The sequence below is a fragment of the Delphinapterus leucas genome, chromosome 2 (genome assembly GCF_059928025.1).
Source record: "Delphinapterus leucas isolate spDelLeu-1000000601 "Yukka" chromosome 2, BTC_Dleu_Yukka2, whole genome shotgun sequence".
Taxonomy (NCBI): domain Eukaryota; kingdom Metazoa; phylum Chordata; class Mammalia; order Artiodactyla; family Monodontidae; genus Delphinapterus; species Delphinapterus leucas.
Window position 1 is genome coordinate 38,176,554 of NC_143130.1, and position 18,305 is coordinate 38,194,858.

The 18,305-nt window shown below is 41.3% G+C and overlaps 1 protein-coding gene across 1 annotated transcript in view; it reads right to left on the bottom strand.

Moving 5' to 3' along the window:
- Positions 1-18,305, bottom strand: part of ADAMTSL3 (ADAMTS like 3) — a 376,368-nt gene that overhangs the window by 117,842 nt on the left and 240,221 nt on the right. The window contains 1 exon segment of the mRNA XM_089906711.1: positions 7,685-7,974. Within this exon segment, the coding sequence (XP_089762837.1) occupies positions 7,685-7,974 (290 nt within the window).

Here is an 18,305-nt window from a genome sequence, read left to right on the forward strand (position 1 = left end):
TGTTCATCAGTGTATTGGCCTATAGTTTTCTTTCTTTGTTACCTCTTTGTCTGGTTTTGGTATCAGGGTGATGGTGGCCTCGTAGAATGAGTTTGGGAGTGTTCCTCCCTCTGCTATACTTTGGATGAGTTTGAGAAGGATGGGTGTTAGCTCTTCTCTAAATGTTTGATAGAATTCGCCTGTGAAGCCATCTGGTCATGGGCTTTTGTTTGTTGGAAGATTTTTAATTACAGTCTCACTTTCAGTGCTTGCAACTGGTCTGTTTATATTTTCTATTTCTTCCTGGTTCAGTCTCAGAAGATTGTGCTTTTCTAAGAATTTGTCCATTTCTTCCAGGTTGTCAATTTCATTGGCATATAGTTGCCTGTAATAGTCTCTTATGATGCTTTGTATTTCTGCAGTGTCATTTGCAACTTTTCCTTTTTCATTCCTAATTCTGTTGATTTGAGTCTTCTCCCTTTTTTTCTTGATGAGTCTGGCTAATGGTTTATTAATTTTGTTTATCTTCTCAAAGAACCAGCTTTTAGTTTTATTGATATTTGCTATCATTTCCTTCATTTCTTTTTCATTTATTTCTGATCTGGTTTTTATGATTTCTTTCTTTCTGCTAACTTTGAGGGGGTTTTGTTCTTCTTTCTCTAATTGCTTTAGGTGTAAGGTTAGATTGTTTATTTGAGATTTTTCTTGTTTCTTGAGGTAGTATTGTATTCCTATAAACTTCCCTCTTAGAACTGCTTTTGCTGCATCCCATAGGTTTTGGGTCATCGTGTTTTCATTGTCATTTGTTTCTAGGTATTTTTTTGATTTCCTCTTTGATTTCTTCAGTGATCTCTTGGTTATTAAGTAGTGTATTGTTTACCCTCCATGTGTTTGTATTTTTTACAGATTTTTTCCTGTAATTGACATCTAGTCTCATAGCACTGTGGTCAGAAAGGATACTTGATACAATTTCAATTTTCTTAAATTTACGAAGACTTGATTTGTGACCCAAGATATGATGTATCCTGAAGAATATTCCATGAGCACTTGAGAAGAAAGTGTATTCTGTTTTTTTTGGATGGAATGTCCTATAAATATCAATTAAGTCCATCTTGTTTAATGTATCATTTAAAGCTTGTGTTTCCTTATTTATTTTCATTTTGGATGATCTGTCTATTGGTGAAAGTGGGGTGTTAAAGTTCGCTACTATGATTGTCTTATTGTCAATTTCCCCTCTCCTTGCCTTTTAAATGTACCCAAGGGTCTCTGTCATTAAACGACAGCACACTCACACACCTCCCCCTTAACCCACTGTGCCTTCTAGCCTTCTACTTCTGTTTTCTTTATCGTAAGTTTTGCCACAAGAAAATCGAATCTATTCTTCTCCATTTCATCACCTATCACTCTCCTCCATCCTTTCAAGTCTGACTTTGTCTCCACCACTCCATGGAACTGACCCTGTAAGTCCTCAGTGACTTCCCCTTGCTGGACCCGGTGCTGATTCTCAGTTTACCTCACTTCACCTCTCAGTGGCCTCAACGCAGCCGACTCTGGTTCCCACCACACCACTCCCTCCTGGTTTTGCTCCTATCTGGCTGACCTCTTCATTGCATTGACATTTGTGGCTCAGTATCCTCCACCCAGCCATCGGATGTTGAATTTCCTCAAAGATCATTCTTAGACCCTCCCCACGGCTCACAGGTGTTCTCTTCCTAAAGATTTGCATACGTGCCCCTGGCTTCAATTCTCTCCGTACACAGATGACTCGTAAATGTATATTTCCAGACTAGATCTTGCCACTTTTCTTCAGATTCACACATTCAACTGTCTCTTTAGCATCTCCATTTGGAAGTCTAAAGGCACTTTAAAATCATTATGTCCAAACTGAAGTCATGATTTCTTTCTGCCAAACTGGACCGCCTGTCGGCACTCATCATCTCAGAAAAGAATCTGAGGACTCAGACCTGCCACCTCACTCCCACTGGCCCACTCCACTGACAGACTTTTTCCCTTCTCAACATCTCTCAAAGTCACCTGCTCACTCCGTCTCCATCATCATCACCACTCCAGCCCAAGCTCTTTCCTGGACCAGCAAAAGCTTCCTTGATGGTCCCTCTTACATCTGCTATGAACCATTCTAATCCCTTTTTTACAATACAACCAGACTAACCTTTTTGAAATAAATAAACATTTGATCATTAACTCCCACTTTAATGACTTGAATTGCTTCTCATCGATCTTGGGATAAAGACCCAAATCAACACGGCCGGTAAGGCCTTAACTGTCTGGCCCCTGCATTCCTCTCTAGCATCATCTCACATTAAACTCCATCTTTCTCAGGACCCCAGCTGTGACCGACTTCTTCAGCTCCTGGAATGTCCCATGTGCCCTCCCGCCACGTAGGGCCCTTCCACATGATCTTTTTTCTGCTGGAAATTCTCTTTGTACCACCATCTCCAACCTCTCTTTTGCTTAATTAATTCCTCACCTTTCATATTTAAGTTCGAGTGTAATTGTTCTTAGGGAAGCTTTCCCTGACTTCCCTAATTAGGTCAAATTCCTCCTATTATATGCTTTCATAGCACCACATACTTCTTCTGTAGCTGCTATAACCAGCTGTAACTTTACATACATGTGTGTGTGATTATGTGAGGAACACATTTCCCTCACTAGATTTGAGTTCCAAAGGTAGGAACTAATGAGTCCGTATCACCTAGCCAAGTGCTTGGCACAAAGAAACGTGCACTAAACATTTATAAGCTGTTGGTTTTGAATGAAACAACAGAGAGATTCCCGCTAATGTCAAGACCAAGGCAAAGTTAGCATTATCCACGTTATTTACTATCGTTTTTGAAGTTCTGGACAATGCAGTAAGATATAAAACATAAACAAGATAAATAACTATTGGAAATAGAAAGAGAAAAATCATCATTAATTGCAGATGACTATTTACTTGAAGAATTCAAAAGAATGCACTCGGAAACTGTTAGATGCATTCAGGGCTTCAGCAGTTTAGTCAGATTTTTTTTAAAAAGGGGAAAAAAACAGTATTCTAATATAAGCTGAATAACCTATTATTATTATACTATAAACCAAGCACCCCACCAACATTTATCATATACCATGTGTCAGGCACTGTGATTAAACACCTCTCCAACATAACCTTGTTTAAGAATCACAGTTAATTTCGTTTCTTTTTATGGCTGAGTAATATATGGGGATATATGTATAGCTGATTTACTTTGTTATAAAGCAGAAACTAACACACCATTGTAAAGCAGTTATAGTCCAATAAAGATGTTTAAAAAAAAAAAGAATAACAGTTAATCCTTTCATTACTCCTAACAAGGTAGATATGGCTCTTCTCATTTTACAAAAATAAACCTCTACAAACTTAAATAACTAGCCCAAAGGGAGTGAAAGAACTAGGGTTCAAAAATGGGGCCAGGCCTCGAAGTCCATGTGTATGCTACTAGCCTGTGCTTTTAGAAAATACAAGGGTGAAAAGGAAAGGTCATAAATGCAACAAATAATATAAGATACCAAAGAAAACTTTAGTGAGGAATGTTTATGATGTAGTAAATTACAAAACCTTACCAGAGGGTATTAAAAAGGTAAGCATAACTTTCAGAATGTACATGTATGTACACACGCACACATACACACACACACACACAACACAATGCTGTATACATACATACATACACACACTCTGGAAGACGGAAATTGAATACGTCTGCATGCTTCATACTTTTGGGAATTGAAAAAGAATTCTCTGTTGCCACTCCAGCAGGAAAGCAGATTTGTAAAACGTTCTTAATCATCAGTAATGACAACGCACGGCTTTACTTTTATTTCCTGTATGATGTGAAGGCAAGTTAGAATATACAAATACACACTATCAAGATGTGACTGTGGGCTTCCCTGGTGGCGCAGTGGTTGAGAGTCCGCCTGCCGATGCAGGGGACACGGGTTCGTGCCCCGGTCCGGGAGGATCCCACATGCCGCGGAGCGGCTGGGCCCGTGAGCCATGGCCGCTGAGCCTGCGCGTCCGGAGCCTGTGCTCCGCAACGGGAGGGGCCGCAACAGTGAGAGGCCCGCGTACCGCAAAAAAAAAAAAAAAAAGATGTGACTGAAAGTTTATCTTTTTGGAAATCTATAATTTGCGTATCTTATTTTTCTACAGAAACAGGAATGTTGAAGAAATAACTATATGCCTGTGGAAATTCTACTTTCCTGTGGTTTTCAGTCACTGCAGACTTACCCTGCCTATTATCCAGGGTGAGGGTTAAAAACCCACATTCAAAACCACACATAAGTGGACTTGTAGAGGCCAAGCCTCTAAAACCACATTAAAATGGATCACGGAGAGGCAAGTATCACTGCCTGTAAGTAATGGAGTAGAGACAGTAAAGCCAAAATAATCAAAAGCTGCACTCCATCAGGACAAGGACTATGCCTTCATTTTATACCCTGATACTGAGCCCAGAAGCAAGTGCAGAGCATGGAGTCTAGCACAGAGCAGGTGTCCGGTTTCCTGCATTTATAGAGGATTTTATAATCCTCCAAGCTTTCCAGTTTTTATAGAATTTAGTTCTGTATTTAAAAGGAAATTTTAAGCTTGAACCCAAGAGATTAAAAACATTACTTTTTACAAAGTTAAGAGGCTTATTTTAAGCGCTGACAGTTCAACCAACCCTCTCTAAAGAACAACAATTAAGCTGTTCGTTTTCTGCTTTGGACTGTGTGATGCCCTCTGATCCTCAGCTTCCCCAACTGTAAAATTTGGGTTAGTGGGTATCCAAGGATCATCTTAATGATATAATTCTTAATTACACAACTCAAGGCACCCTCACAAGGCTAAATTCTGTTTAACTAAAAGTTGAAAGATTACCAAGTTGAGGGCTATTAAAATATGTAAAATGCATTCCAGATACACAAGAGGATGTCAGAGATAAATGGACACCTTCCCATCAACCATCTGAATACTGAAATGCATTTCTGACATGAGCAAGGCATTTTTCTCCTCACAATAGGCCAAAAGGTCCACAGTGCCCATAAGGATAAACTGCATTAGTCAAGTTTCACAAAAACTTCTATGTTTTAAACAGATCCTGGTCATGCTATTACTCCTAAGTATATACCCAAGAGAAATGAAGACATATGTCCCTACAAAAATGTGAACATGAATGTTCAGAGCAGTATTTTTCATAATACCAAAGACATGTGAAAAATCCAAATTCTAACTGATGAATGGTGAAATGTGATGTAGCCATACAATGGAATAGTATTCAGTCCTAAAAAGAAATGAAGTACTGACTTATGCTACAACATGGATGAACATTGAAAACACACTAAGTTAAAGAAAGGGGTCACAGAAGATCACTTGTTGTGTGATTCCATTTATATGAAATGTCCAGAATAAATAGAAAGTAGATTAGTAGTTGCCAGAGGCTGCTGCTAGCAGGGAAATGGGGGCTTGAGGGAAAATGGGGAGTGATTTCTTAAGGATACAGTGCTCTTTTGGGGGGAAAGTGTTCTTTATAAAACTGATCGTGATGATGGCTGCACAAGTTGGTGAATATACGTAAAGACACCAAATTGTATACTTTAAATATATAAATCGTATGGTATGTGAATTAATATCTTAATAAAGTTGTTACCAAAAAAACAGAAAATCATTCCAGGGGGATCCAGGCATCCTGGAGGTGGAAACTAGGGCTGTCTTAGTGGACACTGGGAACACAGCAGATCCTAACATTTTGGCACCAGGCTCCAAAAATGAGGTCTAATAGCCTCTCCCAACTGAATCAGAATTTACCTGGTCAATTTTCCTTGGGCAACTCCTAGTAGCCTGTTGAGTTCCAAGGACCCAACAAGCCATCTGGAGAGGGCCTTCCCGGTCAGGAAAAGAACTGAAGTCAAGGATGACAAAGCACTAGATGCAACAGTAATTCTATCAGTGGCAGTATTAAAAGCCTGAGATTAACACAGTAGTTTTGGGGTATGCAAGCAATAGCAGGGCTTATTTCTGCTCTCATAATGAAAGACAAAGCTCCAAGTCTCTGGTGAAAATACAGCAATGCAGTGGCTCAGAAGTGGTAGAGATAGCTGCATTCTGTAGTCATGTAGTAGAAAGTTCCAGACATCTATAATTGCAATTGAATAGGAGAACATTTTTGCATCCCAGTGACTATCTCTAGAGGGTTTCCCCAGATTCATCAAGAAAGTACTAGCTCCCAGATTGCCAAGGGCATATCAGTCTTAAGGTTTCCAAGATATAACAAAAGATGTGGCCAGGACCCTGAACCCAGAGGGAGCAGTAGTTAGGTTTTGGGGCAACAGCAGACATGTGGCAGTGTGCAGGTAACTGAGACTTACGTGCCCGGAAGGGAAGAGACACAGCAGACATTTAGGGTGAACCAGGCTAAATTCCTGGCTAGTTGGGATGGGCTTCTAGGAACCAGGGAGAAGCAAGTAAGAGATAGAGAGAACCTGGAGGCAGATAAGGGCTCTTCTCCTAACTTGCACATGTGTACCTCCAGGCGAAAGGCAGTAGCTTAGCTGAAACCTGGGGGTAAAGCACACGCCATCTCATCTGGGCCTACTGACAGGCTGGTGTCTAGGACAGGTGGGTTTACAGGTTGATTAGACAAGAAAGGAGAAAGACAGATACCATGAAGTCACAGTGATTGGATGGCAAGGATTAAGAATGTCCTCAAGAGCCTGAGGGGCAAAAGAGGAGAGGCTTGGGCACAATGACTGGTCCAAGAGCTCTAAGACCTGACCGGGAGCTCCTAATGGGTGCGGGGCCGCCAGGAGGAGTGGAGCCTGCTCTTGAGCCAACTGCCTCCTAAGGCAAGAGCTTCCTTATCTTTTCCACCGTTGGCTGGGACTGAAGTCAGAGCATTTCTAGCCCCCAACTTTAGCCATGACAGCTGGCAGGAAGGCGCAGTCAAGAGTCAGTGATAGGATGTCAGGGGCCTGGATTCCTGATGAGATGAGTCTCCTTCATGTTAGTAGAGGGTCTAGGTTTCCCACTGATTATTTCTGTCTTTTTCCTTCCAACAGAGAGAGAATGACTATCTGGACTCCCACGCCCTGCTCATCCACTTCCTTTTGGATCCTGGAATGCTTAAAGCACCTTGGGGCCAACTTCCACCCCAGTGGGGTCCCCTGACTATATTACCACTTCCTAATCCTAACAGGGTCCCCTGGCTATGCATGTTACCCCACACGTACACACATAAATCATGGTGATCAGTGTGCTCTGCACTGGTTTCTGGTCCAATGTGCAGGTATGGACCTAAATATTTTCTAAGGATGGCTTCTGACCAAGAGTTGCATCAGATAGGGCAATCCCAGGCTGCCTCAATCTGTAGTTCTGTTTTATGCACAAGACTGCCTTAGCTAATCACTTCTGCATTTTCCTACTTATCCTCTATTCATCAGCAACCTCTCGCTCCATCTCAGCCAGGCAGACGCTGAGGCCAAGGAGCACAGGCTACAGTGCCACTAGTCCTTTATCTTCCTAGAATAATCACGATGAAAACTGAAAGAAAGAAAAGGCATAGTTTTCAACTATTCAACCTTAACCTCCTTTTGACTTCTGCTAACTTGCATATTTGGCTTAACCGATTTAGTGATTTCTCAAACCATCCGCAATGCAAGACCTAACTGTCCCTTAAACAAAAAAATCACATACCTCCCAAACACGTGGCGGTGCAAGGAGTGAACCCAGCATACTCCCAGTCGTAAGTCATCTCACTGTCCTGCTCCTGCTGGGAGGCGGCCAGCTCACGGGAGGTGGGGCTCTCATCACAGGGTTCCAGGTGGCAGGGCCGCTCGGTGGGCAGCCTGGGGCCTTCACACTCTTCCTCGGGTAGCTCGGTCTCCGTCTGCGTGAATGTCAGGAGCACGCGGCACTTCACCTCTCGCACCTGAACGCCCGGCCCACACGTGGTGCTGCAGGTGGACCAGGGCTCTGGAATGAACCTGCGTGAAACGGGGGAGCCCCGGGTGGGGGGAGGACACGGGCAGTCATTCAAGAGAGGCCACAAAAGGAGTGACAAACATTCTATGAAGGAAAAAAGTAACTTCATCCAGAGGGAATTCAATATATTTGGAATGCTGTCCTTTTGTTGGTGCTCAAAAATGTGTCGCTGACAAATGTTCCAACCCCGTCAGCCATGGAAAGAAATTTGCACCAGAGATACACTGAACTTTTGTACCCATTTTATAATTCAAATTCTGTGCTCTGACCTTTGCGGATCATCACTAAAAGGTTTTCTTTAAGATCTGGTAATAAATAAACCAGTGTGTAGAGATCATTTCGACTCTGATTTCTTTTATAATATGGAGATGTTCACCAGTATTTATTCAAGAAATCTTTATTGAGCTTACCCTTTCTTAACAGACAGAGTTTTATTAAAATGTCTCGATATTTAGGAGCTAAACTGTAGGATAACAAATGCTTTCTGAAGAGTGGATGAAGCTTTAATATTCTTTTCTATTTAATATATAAATACACAAAACTTCTGAATCTTCTTGAAAATATCCCAGGTGTTGCCCACTCTGACTGAATAAAGCATTTATTTCTTATCCTGAATCATTATCCACTAAATCACAGGGTGTCACCCTTTGGTCTGTAGACCAAAGGCCTACAAAGGTCAAATCCAGCCTACCTGTTAAGAATGATTTTTATAGTTTTCAATGGCTGGGGGAAAAAAAAGAAGGATAATATTTTGTGTCATGTGAAAATTACATAAAATTCAATGTGTGTCCATAATTAAAGATTTATTGAATACAGCCACGATCACTTGTTCACCCATTGTTTATGGCTGCTTTTGTGTTACATGGCAGAGCCGAGTATTTGCAATATAGAGTGTTTGGTCTGCAAAACCTGAAATAGTTATTATCTGGCTCTTTACATAAAATGTTTACTGATTCCTGCACTGAATTTAAAACATAGATTCAATAGGGACATATATTTTAAAGATACTCTGAAGGAACATTTGCATCATAAGGTATTAATAAGTAATAGTCTGGAAAGAGTGCGGTAATAGAATAAGTCTGGGAAACTTTGCTTTCAATAAGGTTGAATAGGTTTATTTACTGCAAAACTTTTCCAAAAACTATGATATGAATGCATACCATACATATTTAAGAGGGGAATATGATGGGCATCATTTCCTAAACTTAAGTGAATATACACCTCTATTCATGGGATAATGTTGTACTAACTTACTTCAGAAAATGCTGCTGAGATGTTTGCTTAAAATGCAGTTCCAAGGCTTAATGTTTAAAATCTCAGAATGATTTGGTTACAAGGGTCTCTCGGAGCCATTTAAGCTTCTTTCCCTAGATAAGGCTTCATTACAGTTGTACACGACAGCACACACCCATCGGCAGAATTGAAACACCACTGCTTTAGATGAGCCCAATAAAGAAACATCAATAACTCCTCCCTTTCCGCATTTTGTTTCCTGGGTTGAAAATTGTTAGTGGGAAACTCTATTCTCTAATCCTCATTTTCTATGAAAGGTTTTGCTTAGCTTCTCAGGATGGAGTGGTATTGGAGTAATATTTGCATGTTTACTCTCTGCTGGTTGCTCTCCCACGGTAGAACTGGAAAGGAGGAGACTGATTAAATTTATGATGCATCCACAGAATGTAATAAGATGAGGTCATTTAAAAGGAGGCGGTGAGTCTATATGACTGATAAGAAATAGCCTTCTCTTGGAGACTGTTAAATGAAATAAGTATGGGATATATATACTATGATCTTTTGTCTAAATACACAAAAGGGCATATATCTACACATATATAGTGTATATACTATATATAGTATATATTTATAGCTATATGTCTATAGATGCTGATTTACATATAATTTCTCTTTTCAGGAAGCAATTGCAAGAGTTGGGAACTGGAGTGTGTAAAGGGAGGCTTTCACTATTTGTTTTGCAGCTTTAAAATGTTTGAACTTTCTAACCAATGAATACGGTACTTCTATGATCATTAATATTTTTCTCTTTTCGCCTTTGTAATAAAAACTTAAAATTCGGGATTATGTTTTAATGGGAAGTAGATTTTTTTCATTCAGACTGGACTCCCGTGTCTTGTAGATTCAGAACCCTGAGAGGAAGGCTCACCTCAATTCCCAACAGGGCAAATGATGGTTACACTTGATACTTTTCTAGGTGTCCTGGATCTTTCAAGTTGTTTTTCTGTTCAATTTTTTAATTAAAAAAAATTGGGGGGATTGTGGGATCTTAGTTCCCAGACCAGGGATAGAACCCGGGCCCTCAAAAGTGAAAGCACAGAGTCCTAACCACTGTACCACCTGGGAATTTCCTCAAGTTGGTTTTCAAAGATCCTTTTAAGGGTCCTCTTAAAAAACAAATGTCAGAGCTGTCCAAATTAGCCATGAATGATTTGGGGGAGGTGATGTGGGGAGCCACAGCAACTCCAAAATGTATGCATCTTCTAGCATGATCTTCTTCTATGTATTATTTTTTATTTAAAGGAAAGATAGTATAGTGTTCATGCAGTTCTGAATCTTGTTTTGTTTTTGTTTCTCTCCCGCAGTAATTTTTTTTAAAGAAAAGAATGGAGCGCAGTTGCATACAAGCATTTGAAGAGCAATGTCTGGGCACAACAAAACCAGAGAAACAGAGCATGTTCCCTATGTCTTTGCACAATAGAAGAACTTAAAAGAAGAGCAATTCACTAACATGAGAGCTTAGACACAAGATGACAAAACAACAGAATAAAATGGAAAACTACAGAGCTGAAGAAACAAACTATGAAACATAACATTATTAGAAACTAACAAATAATTCAGAACTAAGAAGAAAAACAGAAGAAATATAGCTGAAAATCAAATTAATGACATAGAAGCAAGACTTGGAAGTGAATGCAGTATTGAGAGAGAGAGAAAGAGAAGCTTTTAAAGCAATTAGAGGGGTGAAAGGAGGGATGGGCTGCAAAGGAAGCTTTTGGGGTGATGGGAATGTTTTGTATCATGAATGGGGCTGGGGTTTTATGGTTGTGTACATCTGTTAAAACTCATCACTTTGAATAGACAGTTTTTGTATGTAAATTATACCTCTCTAAAATTGATTTTTAATGCAGTTTTTAGAGATAAAATGAGAAAGAACCTAAATAATCCAATACTGAAGACAACTGGATTCTTCAAGTAGAGGTTTCAACACATGAAACAGAAAAAAAGTGTTCATAAATAAAATATGCGAAAAATGTGCCTAAAATACAGCTTGGAAAGGTACGCTGTCTTCCAGGAAAAAGTGATGAAAAAATGATTAACAAAAACCTAGAGCTTTCAGCAGAATAATGCCCCCCCCAAAGATGTCCACACCCTAATTCCTAGAATTTATGAATATGTTACCTTACATTGCAAAAGGGATTTTGCAGATGTGATTAAGGTTATGACCTCAAGATAGGGAGATTATCCTAGTGGGCCTAATCTAATCACATGAGTCCTTAAGAACAGAAAAAATTCTCTGTCTGGAGTTAGAGAGAGATGCAGCAGAACAAGAGGCAAGAGAGATTCAAAGCATGAGAGGTACTCAGCCTGCTGTTGCTGGCTCCAAGATGGAAGAGGCCAGGAGCTGAGGAATGTAGGAGGCCTCCAGAAGTTGAGAACAACTCCTGGCCAACAGCCAGCAAGGAAATGGAGATTTCACCTCTGCAACTGCATGCGCCTGAATTCTGCCAACTCCCTGAATGAGCCTGAGAGTGGATTCCACCCTAGGGCCTTCAGAGAAGCGTTCAGGCTGACAGACATCTTGATTTCAGCCTAGTGGGATCCAGAGAAACCAGTTGAATCTATTGGGTTTCTGACCTACAGAACTGTGAGATAATAAATTTGTGTTGTCTTAAAGCACTATGTTTGTGTAGATGAATATACCTGGCTTAAAAAAGTAAAACTTTGAGGATGAAGAGAGAATTGTATAAGCATTACCAAAAAAGTCCCTTATAAGAATAAAAAGTCAGGTGGACTTCAGACTCACAACATTCAAAACCAGAAAAGGATGGAGCAAAAGTTTTGAGAGAGAGAATCTGGGTCCCAAGAATATTATGTCCAGTCAAATTGTTATTCAAATACAAAGGCCATAATTTTCTGTAAAATAGGAACAGTAATGGTACCAACCTAACGGGGTTAGGTAAGGATTAAATGAGATGTCAGAGTGAAAAGTTCAATAATTACAACACAATAAAAAATGACAACTAACATTCATTGCATTATTATTCGTGTGAGATACTGTTCTATGTACTTCACATATATTTTATCATTTACTCACAACAACAACCCCATCAGGAAGTATTGTTATTACTCCCATTTTACAGATGAGGAAACTGAGGGTAATTTGTCAAAGATTACAAAGTAGCTACTGGCGTTATTTTACCCTGCCTCAGCAGTGAGAGATCATAGGTGAGAGATGCATTTTAAGATCATCCAAGATGACAATAAAAGGATGCCAGGAAAATTCAACAATACTATTTGGGGGCATTTACTTTTCTTATTTCAAAAATGAATAAACAAACACCAATACCCACTTGATAAAATAATTCTTCGCTCTAAAAGAAGAAGAATGTAACCTGTATTAGTGAAAGAAAAGCATATTTTGGGGAAACTATTATCAGAAACAGAAGGAAATGTATAGCATCTCCTTAAAATTTAATGACAATAAAATTCAAGGAAGCATTCTACAGAACAAAAGATAAATGAGGGGGTTAAGGAGTCAAAACATGGCTGGAAAAAAAACCTCTGGCTTGGCTGAGAAAAGACTGAAAAATACAAAAATAATGCAAAGTTTGCTCTATGATAGAAGAAAATCCAAATGAATAGTAGGAAATACATTCAATGAGGAGGAGGGCAAGTGCTTTTGTTTGAAGGGGAGGTGTGCTTCCAAAACATGGAGGAAAAAAGACAAAGAGGTGGGGGAAAATATCACATGTTAAAAATAGAGAAGAGATGCAATACAGACAGTTGGTGAACCTTAAGAATAAATAAGAAAAATAACAGAAAAGAGGCACAAATACAACAGAAGAAAACTTTCATGCACCCAAGAAAGATTTGAATCTATGTCCTAAAAGCCCTCACTGTTTACCAAAATTATTGAAAAGAAAATAGAACCTGGTCTTATTCTAGAAAAATCCTCTAATTTTAAGTATATGGGGAAAATCTTATATCTAAGCAGAAAAAAAAAAAAAAAGGTTCACAACACAAGGAGGAAGGACAGTTTAGGCGCAAATATTTCCTTTTCAATATCCAGAGCCATATGTCCAGTTTTAAGGAAAAAAAAAGAAGATAGCTTATTAAACAAGAGTTCATATTCCTGCTCATTTGAGGGTATAAGAAAGGCATCCTTAAATATAGAGGGTCTTAGAGAGTATGCCATCTGTATAATCTCCCAGAAAAAAATGCACAAAGATCTCCTCCAATTTAATGAGAATTTCATTTTTAAAATTACTATGGGGGAAAACCAAAAACAAAACAAGATTCAGCACTGCCTGAACACTATAGTATCTTTGGTTTAAATTTTAAAAAGGAAATTTGACAGTAGAAATTAAATGCCTTCAACGTGCCTATCTTCTGGCCCAGAAATTCCACCCCAGCAAATGTGTCCCAAGGAGACAATTAGAGATGAAGAGATGGGCAATTTGAGATTTGCTACAGTTTTATTTATCATAGTAAATAATTAGAAACAAACTGCAGACATCCAGAAAGATCTCTCTAAAAATGTAATCGTGATTACATCACTTGTTAAAAATCCTTAAATGGCTCTCACGGCCTCCAGATGAAGTCCAAATTCCTTTACGAACCATGGAAGACCTCCAAGACTTGCTTACTTTCCTAGCTGCCATTACCACCTACTTCTCCTCCAGCCCCCTCTCCACGCTTAGTACCTCAATGTCCAGGTGTGGCCCCCATAGGCCAGTTGGCCAACATGCAACCTCGATACCTGACATGCTGTTCTGACATCTGTGTACATCTTAGGGCATCATTTCATGTACCATCTCTCCCAGGAAGCCATCCCTGACCCCCTAAGCCTTACAATACCATAATATAATCACTAACTTCTCTACCTGCCCTATTAGACCAACCTAAGGATGGGAGAGACTTGAATTCAGGTCTCCTAACATAAAGTTGGAGCTCTTCCTAGTATGACATGCCAGAGAATCACCATCCACCACTTAATAGCTCTGAAATGTTGGATAGTTCCTTAATCTATGCCTTTGTTTCCTCATCCCTAAAATGAAGCTAATAATAATGCCTCCTTATGGGGTCATTGTGAGAATTAAATCAGTTAATCCACATGGAACACTTAGAACACAGTCTGGCACAAAAGAAGTCCTCAATACTAGTTGTTTACTGCAGTTGTTGTGAGAAAAACAGCTGCCTGAAACATAACCTAATTTGATTTTAGCAAATACAAATAGCACAAATGCAGAAGCTAAAATAGCAGTGAAGAAAATACACAAAGTGCTCTAAATCCTTGGTTCTCATATATGAGAAACGGGAGGGAGGGCAGCATGACTAAGGAAGTGTTGTGAATCCCGTAGAAACTAGGAAGGCTCCAGGGAAGAACTTTTAAAACAACAATGAACCGTATCAACTGTCAACACATTCCACAGCTGAAAGTTAAGAAGGTCAAAACTGGAGTTCCCTGGCTTAGCTTTATAAGCTATAATTTTTATTTTTCTAATTAAAAAGAAAAGCCTTTTGAACATCCACTTTCTATGTAAATTCAGAGCTCGGGCCATAGTTAACCACAGAGGCAGAAATATTTAGCTCCTCCAGGAGGGTTTGGGAGGCTTTCCTCAAGGGATCTGAAATACAGCTCACTGTCAACAAGCAAGCATCCCCAAACCACAAGAGACAGGGGTAATAAAAGGATGAACTGGAAGCTGAGATATGTTGTGGTTTTGTTTGGAAATCAAGGGAATGACTAGAGTCAGAAGTGGTAGGAGGAAACCATAAACTTCACACTAGACAGCCAGGAACAGGCCAGAAGCTGCCAGACAGCTTGAATTATAAAGGAAAATTGCAGAGAGACCACAGAGGGAAACAGGGAGGAAGGTGGAGAGAGGCAGCCGCTCAGGCCCGGGAACAGGTGCTGGGGCCTCGGTTTTCCGTGATGGGAAGAAAGAAGTGGTGTCCTACAGGAGGAAAGGGTGAACCAGCTTTGCACAGTGAATACGGACTGGAAGAGCCACCAGCAAAGTCGGGTTGGGCTGACAGTTCATGCAGGCTTGGGGATGGATACGGGGCTGGAACCTGCTAAGCTTACACGATATGGGCCTTTTCCAGTTAAGTAAAACAAACCATATTTTCAGAACTTAAAAGGGACCCTCAGGACTATCTGACCCAATGGTTCCCAAATTTGGATGCACCCCACCCCCAGTCACCCAGCATGCTTGCTAAAAATGCTGCTGACAAATCCATAGAGATGGAAGTAGAACAGAGATTACCAGGGGCTGGGGGTAGGAATAGGAGGGTGGGGAGTCAGTGTTCAGTGGGTACAGAGTTTGGGTTGGTGATGATGAGAAATTCTGGAGATGGATGGTGGTGATGGTTGCACAACAATATCAATGTACTTAATATCAATGAACTGTACACTTAAAAAGGGTTAAAATGGTCCATTTTAGGTTATGTACATTTTACCACAATTTAAAAAATACCTGGCAGAGCCAAAAGAAAAAAAAAGTGCTGGTGACTGGGACTCACTCCCAGAATGTCTGACTTGGTGAGGTCCAGAAATCTGCATTTTAAATAGCACCACAGATGCTTCTACAGGAAGCAATTTGAGAACCACACTTTAAAAAGTGGTATTGTGGTTATCAAAAAAGGTCTTTCTATTTTAGAGCTACATACTGAAATATTTATGAATGAAATGGTATGCTGTCTGGGTGTGTTTCCAAAATGGCCCAGTGGACTGGAGGTAGTAGTGTAGATGAAGCAAGAGTGGCCCCAAGTTGATAACTGTTGCAGGTGGGTGATGGACACATGGGGGTTCGTTACACTCTTCTCACCTCATTTATACAGCCTTGAAATTTTCTATAACAAGGAAAAAAAAAAAACCTTCTTAAAAGCCAAGTGAGGGGGGAGACCTTCAGCATGGTGGAGGAGTAGGACGTGGAGATCACCCTCCTCCCCACAAATACATCAGAAATACATCTACACGTGGAACAACTCCTAGAGAACACCGACTGAACGCTGGCAGAAGACCTCAGACCTCCCAAAAGGCAAGAAACTCCCCACGTACCTGGGTAGGGCAAAAGAAAAAAGAAAAAACAGAGACAAAAGAATAGGGACGGGACCTGCACCAGTGGGAGGGAGCTGTGAAGGAGGAAAAGTTTCCACACACTAGGAAGCCCCTTCGCGGGCAGAGACTGCGGGTGGCGGAGAGGGGTAGCTTCAGAGCCACGGAGGAGAGCGCAGCAACAGGGGTGTGGAGGGCAAAGCAGGGAGATTCCCAAACAGAGGATGGGTGTCAACCAGCACTCACCAGCCCAAGAGGCTTGTCTGCTCACCCGCCAGGGCGGGTGGGGGCTGGGAGCTGAGGCTCCAGCTTCGGAGGTCAGATCCCAGGGAGAAGACTGGGGTTGACGGTGTGAACACAGCCTGAAGGGGCTAGTGCACCACAGCTAGCTGGGAGGGAGTCTGGGAAAAAGGCTGGAGCTGCTGAAGAGGCAAGAGACCATTGTTTCAGGGTGCACCAGGAGAGGAGATTCAGAGCACCGCCTAAACAAGCTCCAGAGACGGGCGCGAGCCGCAGCTATCAGCGCGGACCCCAGAGACGGGCATGAGACGCTAAGGCAGCTGCTGCAGCCACCAAGAAGCCTGTGTGCAAGCACAGGGCACTACCCACACCTCCCCTTCCGGGAGCCTGGGCAGCCCGCCACTGCCAGAGTCCCATGATCCAGGGACAACTTCCCCGGGAGAACACAGGGTGTGCCTCAGGCTGGTGCAACATCACTCCAGCCTCTGCCGCCGCAGGCTCACCCTGCATTCCATACCCCTCTCCCCCCGGCCTGAGTGAGCCAGAGCCCCCGAATCAGCGGCTCCTTTAACCCCGTCCTGTCTGGGCAGGAACAGACGCCCTCTGGAGACCTACCCGCAGGGGCGGGTCCAAATCCAAAGCTGAGCCCCAGGAGCTGTGGGAACAAAGAAGAGAAAGGGAAATCTCTCCCAGCAGCCTCAGGAGCAGCGGATTAAATCTCCACAATCAACCTGATGTACCTGCAGCTCTGGAACACCTGAAGAGACAGCGAATCATCCCAAAAGTGAGGCGGTGGACTTTGGGAGCAACTGCAGACTTGGGGTTTGCTGTATGCAACTGACTCGTTTCTGGTTTTAAATTTATCTTCTTAGTTTAGTATTTAGAGTTTACTATCATTAGTATATTTGTTTATTGATTTGGTTGCTCTCTACCTTTATTTTTAATATATAGATATATATATTTTTTTCCTTTTTCTCTTTTTGTGAGTGTGTATGCTTCTTTGTGTGATTTTGTTTGTATAGCTTTGCTTTTACCATTTGTCCTAGGGTTCAGTCTGTCCTTTTTTTTTTTTTACTATAGCTTTTAGAGCTTGTTATCATTTGGGGATTTGTTTTTTGGTTTGGTTGCTCTCTTCTTTTTTTTATTACTTTTTAATTTTAATAGATTTATTTCTTTTTATTTTCTTTTCCTTCTTTCCTCCCTCCCTCTCTCTCCCTCTCTCTCTCTCTCTCTCTCTCTCTATCTCTCTCTCTCTCTTTCTTTCTCTCTTTCTTTCCTTCTTTTCTCCTTTTTCTTCTGACCCGTGTGGCTGACAGGGTCTTGGTGCTCTGGCTGGGTTTCAGGCCTGTGCCTCTGAGGTGGGAAAGGCAAGTTCAGGACATTGGTCCACCAGAGACCTCCCAGCTCCACATAATATCAAACGGCAAAAGCTCTCCCAGAGAGCTCCATCTCAACGCTAAGACCCAGCTCACTCAAGAACCAGCAAGCTACAGTGCTGGACACCCTATGCCAAACAACTAGGAAGACAGGAACACAACCCCACCCATTAGCAGAGAGGCTGCCTAAAAGCATAATAAGGTCACAGACACCTCAAAACACACCACCGGATGCAGTCCTGCCCACCAGAAAGACAAGATCCAGCCTCAACCATCAGAGCACAGGCACTAGTCCCGTCCACCAGGAAGCCAACACAACCCACTGAACAAACCTTAGCCACTGGGGACAGACACCAAAAACAAAGTGAACTACGAACTTGCAGCCTGCAAAAAGGAGACTCCAAACACAGTAAGTTAAGTA